Here is a 14,076-nt window from a genome sequence, read left to right as displayed (position 1 = left end):
TTTCTGGGTGAGACATAGATCTACTGAGGTGGTCCTGAGTTCCCAGGCACATATCCTTAAAACAGTGTCACACTGCCTGAGCTAACTTGTAGCGTTCTTTTTATGTTTGTCCTCATTTCAGACTCCCTGTTACTAAACCAGCCTCATTATTGGAACAACTAATTAAACTATTACCATTTGTTAAAAATGCACAATGTTAAACTTCTACTTCCTTGACCAAATCTGGGACTGCCTGCTCCGTTAAGTGTTAAAACTTCCATAAGTTTAATGTTGGCACTGTACATTTACATATTAATTGGTACAATTTACATCAGATTTCATAGTTACTTGTTTTTGCAGACATTATTCAAAGATACATATTCAATAATTGGGAAATTATGAAACTTTTGATCTATACTTTTAGGTTTGTTCGATCATGATACTTCTGATAAGGATCATCAGCATACCAGTTTCGCCTCTTCCAGAAAGACGTTGTCATTTTATCTAAGAGTTTACTCTGGGTTTTATTGCAGAACACAAATTCCCTCAAACGTCTTTTCCTTGCAGCTTTCTTCTTCCATAATTTTTTCTTATAACCAGCCTGTTGGATAATATTACAAAGACATTAAAAATATTATGTTACATAGAAAATAACAGGTATCTTCACAACTTGTAGCTTATAGACCCAATCAGATCAGGTCTCAGAACCCAAAAAAAGGGACATGGAAAGGAAGGCAATGAAACCCAACCATTTCATTTTACCCAGGGCAAGATGAGAGTCTGGAAATAACTAGTGATAATAATGGGGAAAAACATTTTCAATGGTCCAAAATCAATAAAACTCAGAAGTATTCAAACTTTAGTTCAGACTTTAACTCAGTGATCAGCCTGATTAAAAGATAGAATCCATAACTCTTACTTTGTTGACTGGTGTGAGAAATTACCACAATGTTGTTTTAATGGAGAAATGTGGTAAGAGTTCCAATCAACCCATAAGTCAAACAGTGAGAAAATTTTAGCATCTTATTTTTACAGGGAACCAAAAGTTGATCTGTAAAGAATTATTTGTTAGCCAGGTGCAGTGGCTCACGCCTGTAATCCTAGCACTCTGGGAGGCTCAGGAGTTCCAGACCAGCCTGAGCAAGAGTAAGACCCCATCTCTACTAAAAATAGAAAGAAAAAAAAAAAAGAGAGAATTATTTGTTTCCAAGTAGTAAAAGGAAATTGGATATGAATAGTTACTAAAACTCAAAGGTAGTTTTGCAAAATAGGGCCTGCTTTCTATTCATCAGCTACTGTTTCCTTAAATAAGGAAGTGAATGAAAAAGCCCACATTAATGCTCAAGACACAACGTGCAAGAGGACAGAGCAATACTGATTTTTCAGAGTCCCTGGCCAGTCATTATTTAGAGTTCTGAGACTGTTCCTAATCATACATACCAACAGAGATTATAGCTTAAATTAAAAAAAAAGTATACATGGGATGAATGTTCTGTCATAAAGATTAAATTACCTGAGAACCCAATCCAAAGTAGGCTAAAATGTTTTTTAGTCCCCAAATCTGTGAAGGCTACTGTGATGAATACCTATGTGCTGAAGTTTGTAGTGCTGCTATAATACTTGAAGCTTAAAACATAGCGTCCAAATTGGTTATTAAATTTTCGGAGTTTAAAAGGCTTCTGGCTGGGCGCGGTGGCTCACGCCTGTAATCCCAGCACTGTGGGAGGCTGAGGCAGCGGGATGCCCGCAGCCCAAGTCTGAGGTTTTGGTGAGCTACCACGCCCACTGCACTCTGCTCAGGGGCATAGGGTGGGACCCTGTCTCAACAACAACAACAAAAAAAGGCTTCTGGTTGGTAATCACCAAATATATGAGACAGGTCAGAAGACCTGAGGTGAAACTGTCCTACAGGATGTTTGCCTTTATGAATATTTTGTTTTATGAATGCTTACATGTTTTGTTTACATGGATTCACTCACATGAAGAGCTGTCTACCAAACTGGTCCTTACACAACACTGTGAGAACTATAGGCACGATTGAGGAGGGGGTGACCAGGTGGCTCATGCCTATAATCCTAGCACTCTGGGAGGCTAAGGAAGGATTGCTTGAGGTCAGGAGTTTAAGACCAGCCTGAGCAAAAGCAAGACCCTGTTTCTACCAAAAATAGAAAAAATGTCGGGTGTGGTGCTACATGTCTGTAATCCCAGCTACCCAGTAGGCTGAGGCAGAAAGATCACTTGAGCCCAGCAAGTTGAGGTTGCAGTGACCTATGAAGACTCCACTGCACTCTACCTGGGGCCATGGCGTGAGACCACTCTCTCATGTGAAAACTCACCTTTCTCCTTAGCCAAAGGCCAGAATGAAGTCGAAGAAACCTATAGACGACAGCTTTCACAGTCTTTCTCTTCCCTTTTTGGGAACTGAAGTATGTTACAGTTCTGATTGGCAGCTTCAGGACATTTGGAAACAAGGGGGCCACTCTAAAATGTATTTAAAATTTTTTAAGTCAGTAATCAGTCTGATTAAAGGATAGAATCCATATCTATACTTAAGAAATGAGAAAAGCAGCTCCACTGAAATGGAGCTGATTTTTAACATAATTACTTCAAATGATCCATGACACTAATTATAAATATGAACAGCAACTACCACTAACTGGCAAGCCTTCTAAAATCTCCCCCCTCAATCCCTATGAAAGAATTTATCCTATTATATATTTTTTACTATATTTAATCACCTGATTTTTTTTATCTATCTGTCCACCAGACCGTAAAATCCTTGAGGACTTTATACAACATCAGAAATACACTCTGTTTGGTAGTCCCCTTGTTGGCATGTAGCTATATGGGTATCAATCATATTCTCCCACTCAATCAGGCAAAGTCCACATAATAAGTTGCAGGTAGGCAACAAATATTTACTTCTAAGATGTCTTTGCAGGATGAATGTTTTAGAAAGTTTGTCCAAGCATCATGTTTACTGAAATATACTCTACCTATTAAGGATTGTTGCAGTATGCCCACATGTCAGGTTTCTGGCAGATGTGATAAGACTGGAAGCATAGGAAACAAGTGGTGTCTGAACATGACTAAAATGACCACTGGACAGTGTAGAAATAAGAGAGGCATTCCTGGCACAGTTTTGATAGGTTGAAGATGCCAAAATATTCAGGGGCCGTAAGAGTCCTATAAAGATAAGAGCATATATCTACTTAATATGATATTTGAAAATATGCTTTCAGATAATTAAAATTAAGTGACTTCAAAGCAACCAAATGTTATCTATAATTAACATATCCTAAACATCAGACTCACCTGTGCAGCTTTCATCACCTTTATTGAAGTACAACTTGTATACTATAAAATTACCCTTTTAATGTCTACAATTCAAAGATTTATTTTATTAGAGTCTCATTTTGTCACCCTGGGTAGAGTGCTGTGGCGTCATAGCTCACAGCAACCTCAAATTCCTGGGCTCAAGCAATGCTCTTGCCTCAGCTTCCCAAGTACAGGGGACTACAAGCACCCACAACACTTGGCTAGTTTTTTTCTATTTTTAGTAAAGACGGGAGTTTCACTTTTGCTCAGGCTGGTCTCCATCTCCTAAGCTCAATCTTCCTGAGTCAGCCTCCCAGAGTGCTAGAATTACAGGCTTGAAGCACCAGGCCCAGCCTACAATTCACAGATTTTTAGAAAATTTAGGGAGTAGTGCAACCATAATTACAATATATTCTGATGAGTCCTAGTTTTATGTCCAGTACCAGGGAACAAAATGTGTGTAACATTAACTTCCCTTCCACCACCACCCGTACAGAGCACAATAGTAAGTCAGGGACACAAAAGCTTGGACCCTTGGAAAGACAAGAGAGTGGCAAAAGAAGGATTCATGAAGAAAACAAAAGAGGGACTTGAGTTCCCCTCAAAAATGTAGCAGGCCCGGGTGGCGCCTGTAGCTCAAGGAGTAGGGCGCCGGTCCCATATGCCGGAGGTGGTGGGTTCAAACCTAGCCCGGGCCAAAAAACCAAAAAAAAAAAAAAAAAAAATGTAGCAGGCCCTTAGAAAAGGAAGAACACATTTCAGGTAGGATGAGCAACATAAGCAAGACACTGGGTCTGAAAAAAATACAGCTGAACCTTGAACAACAAGGGTTTGTTTAAACTGTGTAGATCCACTTACATGTGGATTTTTTTCAATAAAAGTTACGCTAAGTGTGCCTGACTCTCCTGCCTCCCCTTCGGCCTCCTTCACCTTTGCCACCCCTGACACAGCAAGATCAACCCCTATTGTCTCCTCCTCCTCTTCAACCCACTCAATGTGAAGACAAAGAGAATGAAGACCATTTATAACAATCCACTGCCACTTAATAAATAGTAAATATATTTTCTCTTCCTTATGATTTTCTTTGTAACCTTTTTCTCTAGCTTGCTGTAACAATACATTCCACAGACCCAATTAGTCAAACAACAAACAAAAGAATATAGTATGTACATATAATACATAAAATATGTGTTAATTGGCCAGGTGGCTCACGCCTATAATCCTAGCACTCTGGAGGCGAAGGTGGGTGGACAGCTTGGCTCAGGAGTTTGAGACCACCCTAAGCAAAAATGAGACCCTGTCTCTACTCAAAATAGAAAAATTAGCCAGGTGTCATGGTGGGCACCTACAGTCCCAGCTACTTGGGAGACTGAAGCAAGAGAATCTTCTGAGCCCAAGAGTTTGAGGTTGCTGTGAGATATGATGATGCCAGGTACTCTACCCTGGCTGACTGGGACTCTGTCTCAAAAAAAAAAGAAAGAAAGGAAAAGGTGTTCACTGGCTATGTATGTTACCAGTAAAGCTTCCACTCAACAGCACACTGGTAAGTTTTGGGGGAGTCAAGAGTTATACGTGGATATGACTTGTTTGGGGGATGGTGCACCTAATCCCCTGCATGTCAACACTACACGTATGGGTTGGGGGACCAGATCTGCCACAGACGCTGAGACTGCTTGCCCAACTGTATCAGTGATGCCTGGAAATAGTGGGAAATGAGGTGGGGTAGATCTGAAGGCAGATTTCTGCAGGTCCGGATATGCGAAATGAATGCAGTTCTCTTTATCAGTTCTTCCCACTATGGCCAGACTGACAGTTCATGGCTGCAAATTACAATCATTCATGGAGTTCTGACCACACCCTTAAATTCTGAATCTATAAATTGTGTGAAGCTCAAGATTGTACATGTTAAAAAAGTTCCATGGCACTTTGGTTGCTAAGATGGGAGCTAAAACTCTGGCTTGAGGCCAGAGTTTAAGAACAACCTGGGCAACATAGCGAGATCCCATCTCCACAAGAAAATTTTCAAAATAATTAGTCAGCCATGGTGGCACATGTCTATAGTCCTAGCTACTCAAGAGGCTGAAGCAGTGGGATCACTTGAGCCCAGGAATCTAAGGTTGCACTGAACTATGATGATGCGACTATAATCTAGCCCAGGCAACAGTGATAGCCTGTCTTAAAAAAAAAAAAAGTTCCACAAGAAGATGGAAGTGTCCTAGAACTGGAATGTGGTGACTGCTGCACAACTACCTAACTTCACTAAAAAAAAAACAAAAAAAACCACCAAATTGTCCACATCATGTAAATTCTACCTTAATAAAACTGGATTTTAAAAAAAGCTCCACCTGGGCGGCGCCTGTGGCTCAAGGATTAGGGCGCCAGTCCCATATGCCAGAGGTGGCGGGTTCAAACCCAGACCTGGCCAAAAACCAAAAAAAAAAAAAAAAAAGAGCTCCACCTGAGTCTCTTCCTCAGCTAGGACTTGGAACTACTGCCCTATGGTCCACTGCATTGATTTCACCAAAGAAATGAGGGGCAGTGTAGTGTAGAAATGAAGTGTGGGGATTCAAGTCACACAATTTGGGTTCAGTCTAGCTCTAAAACTTAACTAGCTGTGTAATAATGGGAAAGTAACTTAACCTCTCTGTGCCCCAGATTCCTCAAATTTAAGTGAGGCTAATTACAGAAAGGTAACAGGAATTAAATGAGATAAAAACTGTAAAGTACTTAAAAGAATGCTTTGCACTATATAATGAATGCTAACAGTACAGAGTAAAGAAGAGCTAAGGAATAATATCCCTTGTCCATAATACTTGAGACCAGAAATCTTTAGATTTTGGATTTTTTTTCAAATTTTGGAATATTTGCATGCATATAATAAGATATCTTGGGGATGGGACCCAAATCTAAAAATGAAATTCATTTATGTTTCATGACAGCCTGCAGGTAATTTTATTTAACATTTTAATTTAATTTTATTTTTTTGAGACAGTGTCTTACTGTTGGTCAGACTAGAGTGCAATAGTGTTATCATAGCTCACTGTAACCTCAAACTCCTAGGCTCAAGTGAATCTCCTGGCTTAGCCTACTGAGTAGTTGGGACTACAAGGTGCATGCCAACACACCCATTTTTGAACTCTGTGTAGAGATATGGTCTTGCTATGTTACTTAGCTGGTCTCTAATTCCTGGCCTCAAGCGATCCTTCCTCCTTGGCCTGGGATTATATATAAGAACCACCACGCCTGGTCCATGTTTTTAATAATTCTGTGCATGAAATAGTTTTGTTTTATTTTTTAAGACAGTCTCACTCTGTTGCCAGAATGCCGTGGCATCATAGCTACAGAAACCTCAAACTCTTGGGCTTGAGCAATCCTCTTGCCTCAGTCACCCAAGTAGCTAGGACTATAGGTACCCACCACAATGCCTGCCTAATTTTTCTATTTTTAGTAAAAACAAGGTCTTCCTCTTGCTCAGGCTGGTCTCAAACTCCTGAGTTCAAGCAATCCACTCACGTGGGCCTCCTGAAGTGCTAGGATTATAGGCGTAAACCACTGCATTTGGCCTTGAAACAAAGTTTTATAACCCTATCACATAAGGTCAGGTGTGGAATATTCCCCTTGCAGTGTCATGTCAGAGCTCAAAAAGTTTTGGATTTTAAAGCATTTTGGATTAGAAATGCTCAACCTGCGTAACAGGTGGCAGATAAAGACAGAACACTTAAAACCCTTATTTTACTTTTTCTTCTCTATCAAAGATAACAATTTTCAAACTGAAAAGGGTAGCATAAACACAGGAGAATTAGTAAAAATCCAAGATTCAGGAAACTGATAAGAGTCCTTACACCAGGCTCTTGGAAATCAAATGATGTACCTAATGTACTGAATTCAACTCTCCGTGTATAAATAATTCAAATCTCAAAGCACTGAAAAGATCTTTAGATGTCATGAAAAGCCAGGTGGTAATCTTTAAAAAATTAAGTGAACTGAAGAGGAGGATTATAGATAAGAAAATGTCCCCAACATCAATCATCAGATCTTGGGATGTCTCAAAACGAACAAACAAAAAAACAAAATAATTCTTGGAAACCACTTCTGGAGGAACTGAGCAGATAGAATCTGGAACATATAAATGAGTAAGAATCTGTAGGAAAAAAATATAGGCTGAGACCAGCCTACCATAACATCAATCAATAAGACAACCCAGGGCGGCACCTGTGGCTCAAGGAGTAGGGCGCCGGTCCCATATGCCGGAGGTGGCAAGTCCAAACCCAGCCTTGGCCAAAAACCAAAAAAATAAAAATAAAAAAATAAGACAACCCAATAGAAAAATGGGCAAAATAAGCAAATATTTCATAAAAGAAATTCAAAAGGTCAAATACACATGTGTAAACACAGTAAGGCTCATTACTAATCAGAGAAACATTAATTCAATCCTCAGTGAGCGACCATAACCACCAGATTGACAAAAAATGTGTAGGTCTGACAATACCAAGTGCTGCTGAGGATGTGGAGCCTCCACTGGAGGAGTAAGCACTTAACTATGGAAAGCAGTTAGGCAATATCAGGCAATGCTGAATACACACATACTCTCTAACCCAGCAATTCAACAAATGGTTTCACACACACACATACACACCCTTGACACACTACTGTACTCATGCACAAAGACATAAGGTCAATCAGCTTTGCACATAATTGCCCCCAAATTGGAAATACCCAAATGCTCATCAATAGTGGAGAGTTGTGTAAGAATCACAAAAAAAAATTATATAGCAATGAAATCACTGCGGCTACATGCAAAATGAATGGATCTCACAAAATAAAAGAAGCCAGACACTAAAGAGCACACACTATATGATTATATTCACTTAAAATTCAAAAACAGCAAGGCAGGAGAACAGACACCTAGGGAATGAGGATAGTCCTGTTCTAAGACTTGTCAGGATAGTAAATGGGAAGGGGACATTGGATAATCTTGGAGCAAAATCCTTGAGTTTGAGAACCATTGTCTGCAGGTAATGCCACCAATTCCTGACCCTTCCAGAGGAGAGTGATTTTTGGCTGGGCCTCCTCCCCTGACTGTGTGCGTGGCGCTGAGCGTGGTGTGGTCTCCTATATATACATGTGCATATATCATATATCGATATTGTAGCTTCTATTTGCTGAAATTTTGTTTCTTAGACATGCCAATTCCAACTGACTCCTATGCTGATGGCTCCAACTCCTCAGACCAGCTTCTGGCTATCCCCTTTCGGCAATAGCTTACAGTTTACACCCTTCCCACATAGATACACAGAAGTTATTTTTTTAATGGATATTTATTTTTTTACATTGGTCAGTATGCAGATTGCCAGGACCCTGCTTCAGGGGCTCATGTCAGGGCCTTGAGGGCAGGCTAACCATCCTCCCAGGGCATGGCACTGGGGCAGGGACCCCCAAATGGCAAACTTCCTTCAGAGAGTGCAGCTGAGTCTTAAAGATGCAACACTGAGCCACAGGTGCGCTGCCCAGCCTGAGCCGGGCCTTGTAGTCACTGCAGGGCAGGTAGTACTGCTCTCCTAGACCAGAGTCAGGCTTGTGATGAGGAAGGAATAGGAGTCATGAAACCTAGGCCTGGAAGGTCCCAGTGGCCAAAAAAGCAAAAACACTGCCACTGCCACTGCCACCTGCGTCACAGAGGCTCTGCCAGCCACCCTTACTTTCAGAAGTCTTTCCGTGGTGACTTTGTGTTCCCTGGGCTGTGAGTTGCCTTCCCTGTGTGGAGGGAAATGTGTTTTACCAAAGGAATTCCTCACGGTAGGTCCAGAGAGGTGTAACAACTGTGTTCCGAGTCAGGCAGAGCTGCCAGGCCACTGACAAGTAGGAATGTTAGCTCCAGGTGCTATCTCCCCTTTCCCCACCTTCACGGCAGGAACTTCCTGGATGTGACCAGGTGGCCCACATCCAAGCAAGTATGCTGGGGGCAGAGGGTGTCATAATCTTGACACGTGGTGGTGGGGGGTGCGGTTGCTTCAATCACATCTTTCTACATATTTTGGGACCGTGGGGGAGCAAAACCATATGCTGGAGTTGGGTCTGTGATTTGCTGAACAGGCTTGCAGGCCAGGCTCCAGGGATGAAAGGAGAAGGCCCAGATGTCCAGAGACACTGCTGAGCCTCTTCCTGTGGTATATGTCCCAGGTCCACAGACTAGCACTCCCCTTTTCCTGGGTTCACAGAGGTCACTCCTGGCAATCTTCTCAACAATAAGCTGGTCTGGGTCCTTACCCCACATTTGCCTTGATTAGAGCTGGGAGTGACCCAGGCACTGATGGTGCCCTTAGTTGGTGGTGCTTAAGGAGGGGAGGCAATTGGATGGTGAATTGGTGATTGGAGGTTGATGATGGTCATTGGTAATCAAGCAGAAGCCTATTTTATAAAGCTGACTAGTCTGGGAAACAGACTTTGCACTTGTCCTCAAATAAGCTTATTAGCTGTTTGCCACTTAGCTGTGAAATGATCCCTGTGTGAGTCTGGAAACTCCCATCATGGTGCCTTCCCTGAGAAGGCACCAGATGCTGGCCCTGACCTAGGAGGCCTTTGGTTGCTGGCACAATGGGACATGGGCACAGGATGGTCAGTGTCTCACTGAACCCAGGAGCCTGGCGATGAGATCACTGCTTCTCTGGCAGTGATGCCTTTGACCTGGATCTGTTTTTAATCTACACTTGGACAGCAGCAGTTGTATTCACACTGAAGATCCGAATGGGGCTGATGCTCTTCGTGTCATAGCCATCTCAATGTAGTTCCATTCCCACTCATCTGATGCAGCATTACAGCACAACATGCAGGTGGAATTGGACTGCAACTACCATGGGCTGGCATAGACTTTCATTTCAGAGATTTTGTTGGTTTTTAAGGAGATGCATGCCAAACGTGTGGTCTTACCCCCTCCCCCCATGATTTGTAATATACATTTTATGACTGGAAACTTTTGTACAACACTCCCAATAAACATTTTGATTTAAAAAAAAAAAAAAAAAAAAAAAATTCAAAAACAGGCAAAACTAAACAATATTATTAAGAGATGCACATAGAGATACTAAAACTACCAGAGAAAAATAGGAAATGTAACACAGTAATTATAAAAATTAGAACTGTTTATGTTTGGGGATAAGTTGGGGAATTTTGATTAAGGAGATCCACAGGGAAGGAGCTTCTGGTAAATGCAGGTGCTCTGTCTTGACCTGGGTGTTACATACACGTGTCTTGCTTTAGAACTGTTAAACCATTCATACATGTTATAGCATAAAATTTTCTTTATTATATATATTACACACACACAAATACCCCACCTATAAAAGATCTTTTCTAATAGGAAAATTTACATCCATGCTTTTCTTTTTTATCTTGTTATTTCTAGTCTTTCCTCGCAGAATTTTATCCTCATTTATTTTGTGTGAAAGTACCTTCCTCATTATCCTACTGTATTTGAATGATTTCTAGCTTTTTCCTTTTTCCAAGTCAAGAAAACTTTATGCCAATCCGAGTGCCAGGGGTTGTAATTATAATAAGCCAGTCCATGATACCTACATACGTTGAGTCTCAAACTTCACGCTATGTGCAAAGCACTGAACAAGACGCTTTAACGCTAGTAAACTCAACTTAATGCCCAGCTAAGTGGTATTATTCCCCACCTACAACTGTAAACATGAAAGTTGAGAGGCATTAAATAACTCTCAAGGTCAAAGGTCGTGAATGCCGGGTCCTAACCTCTAAATTAGAAAGTCACGAGGGACTTTTCCAGTCTCCTTTGCCCTCCTCTGCCCCAATCTTCGGTTTCTTTTCCAGGGAAGGAGAAGCCGGCATGAAAGGGTAAACGTGATATACAGGCGCGCGCGGGTACGAATCGGGGACCCAGGTGCGGGTTGCCGGTCGCACTGTCCCACAGAGGATCTGGAACAACCCTCTGGCCTCAAAGAGCAACTTTTCTCCTCCTGTTAATCTCTAGTTTAAATAGTCCATCGTGTGCCTCTTTTCTTCTGCAAAAAATGTAAACGGAGAGGGCTGCTCACCACTTACCCGAAGCCGCTTTCACAGTACGCACAATAGTGGAGGAAGCCATCTTGATCCCGCGCCTACGGCGGCCGCATTGGGTTAAAACAAACACCCGAGCGAGAGGGAATAAAGGAAACGTACCAGGGGCGGAGTCAAGGGAGGAGAAAAGAACAAAGAGCGGTTAACTCAACTTTTATTGGATGTACGGTATACCATACGCCAGGTTCCGTCCTTTGCTGCTCTGAAACAACTGCCTATAGAAGAGTACCTAGGGTATAGTAAGGTTCGCACAAATTTTTTTGCGCATGTAAATTGAAAGATTTAAAGTACACAACATACCTGAAACAATTTCTTTTTGTTCTTTTTATTGAGAGAATAATATTTGTTAACCTACTCAAACTGGAAGAGATTATAATAATTTAATGAAAAAAATAGTAATATCAAAAATCATTTTCGAAAAAGATTGCATGCCAACTACAATCAAATGAATGTAACTACCCTAAGGATATCACTCACACACACACACACACACACACACACACACACTGGGGGGTGCCAAAAAATGTACACGCATTTTAAGAGATGTTATCTTTATTACTTTTCAAAGTTGAACTGCATTACAGTAGCAATGTGTAGTATGACGTTTGCTAAAAGATGGCGTTACTCAAATGAATGCTAGCATCACCAGGCATGAAAAAGATAGCTTTTTCTCTTAAAACGTGGATACATTTTTTTGGCACGCTCTGGATATTTTTAATAATCAACACTGTCATTTTGTAGGTGGAACAGCATCTCAACTCCCCAAACAATTCTACATTCCTTATTTTATTCCTGACAATTAGTCATTATACATATTCTTTCTGGTGTTCATTCCAACAGGAAAAAAATACCCCACAAAACAAAACTCTCTGTTCTATCCTATTGTCTAAGATCTCTGTGGGAAAATCCAGAGAAATTCTATGGATGTACAATATACACATTACTTACTGGTTGGAATGGCTTAAGCGAACACCTTGGGCGGCGCCTGTGGCTCAGTCGGTAAGGCGCCGGCCCCATATACCGAGAGTGGTGGGTTCAAACCCAGCCCCGGCCAAACTGCAACCAAAAAATAGCCGGGCATTGTGGCGGGCACCTGTAGTCCCAGCTACTCGGGAGGCTGAGGGAAGAGAATCGCTTAAGCCCAGGAGTTGGAGGTTGCTGTGAGCTGTGTGAGGCCACGGCACTCTACCGAGGGCCATAAAGTGAGACTCTGTCTCTACAAAAAAAAAAAAGAGTCAAACACCTTGTCTCAAGGAGTTCATTTCCCTATTCCCCTTGACCTTGTGTGGCTTAGCGCAGAGCTTCCACGCCTTCGAAGGGAAATTCCTGGCGCCAGGTCTCAAGCTCTCCACGGCCTCAAGGGCCTGACACTGCTCTAGTGCAAAGTGACTGTGTTCTAGTTTTCTTGGCCAGCAACAAAGTAACGAAGACAGTCATTCTTTGTCCTAGTCCTTGTGTGATTCTACTCACGCTTTATTTCTGCCATGAATCACCGTGAGTGCAAGCCATTCTAGCCCACCTAACTCCCCCTGGGGTGCTCCTTATGCCACTTGGTAATGCCTGTGGCTCAAAGGGGTAGGGTGCCAGTCCCATATGCTTGAGGTGGAGGGTTCAAACACAGCCCTGGCCACAAAAAAAAAAAAAAAAAGAAAGAAAGAAAATAGAAACTCTCTACCCAGGTTTAACCACTTTATTTAATTTTTCTTGAATTCAAAACTTACATAACTATTGTAAGCGCCTTGGCAAATGGAGTGAGGTCCTCTACGTTCAGAACTTCTTATATCTTAAAACCAAGCCTAATTTATGTTCAGATAATTCCAAAATTCTCATAACAAAGGGCTCTCCTACTCTATCTCCCTAAACCTAACCTATTCCATCCAGCAAATAAACCTCCGCCATGCAGACCAACGGCCACCAGTTCCCAGTAATTTTTGTTCCGCCGGCCATATTCGACTCCTCCCTCAACCACACAGTTATCTCCACCCTCTGTTCCTCCTACTTGCCGGTCAACCAATCTGAGCCCTCTCCTAACTCCTCCCCTCCAACTAGCACTCAGTTCTTCCATAAGGTCTCTCAGTCCACTTCCAACTGCTCCAAGAAATGCTTCTGGACTTCTTTACTCCTTTCTGCCTTCAACTCCTCCATATAATAATCCTACAGTACCACCGTATAACATTGCATTACTATATCCTATCAATTTACCTAGCATAATATTTTTATTATTTTAACCAATACCCTAACCTCTAACAAGTGCAAACGGGTGTGGGAGAGGGCGAAAGAGGCAGCAAATCAATTTCGTATACCAAACAATAAGCATCCTACAGGTGACACTACAGTCCCTAACTCCCAGCCAAATTAGAATTATAATAATAATACTAAGAAAAAATAAAAACATTTTTATTACCTACATTCTTTACTGACTTAAAGCTTCTGCCAAAAGGTTATCAATTATAATAAATTACAGGAAATCATACAAGATAAGTCTAAAAATCCTTCAGCTTTCCTACAACGCCTTACCAAGGCTTTTATTAAATATACTAACTTAAATCCTGAAACAATAGATGGGAAAAACATTCTCATAACTTAGTCCTTTAACCAAAGTTATCCTGACATCAAACTTAAGCTAAAGCGCTTGGAGCATGGACCCCTGACACCCCAGACTGTAATTTTAAACACAGCCTTTAAAATTTACAGGGGACAAGA

General features: G+C 41.5%; 1 protein-coding gene across 1 annotated transcript; it reads right to left on the bottom strand.

Moving 5' to 3' along the window:
- Positions 1–240: 240 nt before the first annotated feature.
- On the bottom strand, positions 241–11,414 carry MRPL35 (mitochondrial ribosomal protein L35). Its single transcript, XM_053587616.1, has 4 exons — positions 11,359–11,414; positions 2,976–3,165; positions 2,316–2,460; positions 241–580 (listed from the first exon to the last, which is right to left on the bottom strand). The coding sequence occupies exons 1-4, from the start codon at positions 11,399–11,401 to the stop codon at positions 392–394; spliced, it is 567 nt and encodes a 188-aa protein (XP_053443591.1). The 5' UTR covers positions 11,402–11,414; the 3' UTR covers positions 241–391.
- Between the last annotated feature and the right edge of the window lie 2,662 nt (positions 11,415–14,076).

Source organism: Nycticebus coucang, chromosome 4, assembly GCF_027406575.1.
Source record: "Nycticebus coucang isolate mNycCou1 chromosome 4, mNycCou1.pri, whole genome shotgun sequence".
Classification (NCBI taxonomy): Eukaryota; Metazoa; Chordata; class Mammalia; order Primates; family Lorisidae; genus Nycticebus; species Nycticebus coucang.
Note: the sequence above shows the minus strand (reverse complement) of the source record. Positions and strands in the feature narration are given on the sequence as shown.

What these genes read in the sequence shown, in the direction of transcription:
- MRPL35 (XM_053587616.1), bottom strand. Translation starts at nt 11,401, where the DNA reads ATGGCTTCCTCCACTATTGTGCGTACTGTGAAAGCGGCTTCGG. An exon ending in ACTGCAACAATCCTTAATAG is followed by an intron (nt 2,461 to 2,975) that starts GTAGAGTATATT and finishes AATACATTTTAG; the next exon opens with AGTGGCCCCCTTGTTTCCAA. An exon ending in GCCTTTGGCTAAGGAGAAAG is followed by an intron (nt 581 to 2,315) that starts GTGAGTTTTCAC and finishes ATTATCCAACAG; the next exon opens with GCTGGTTATAAGAAAAAATT.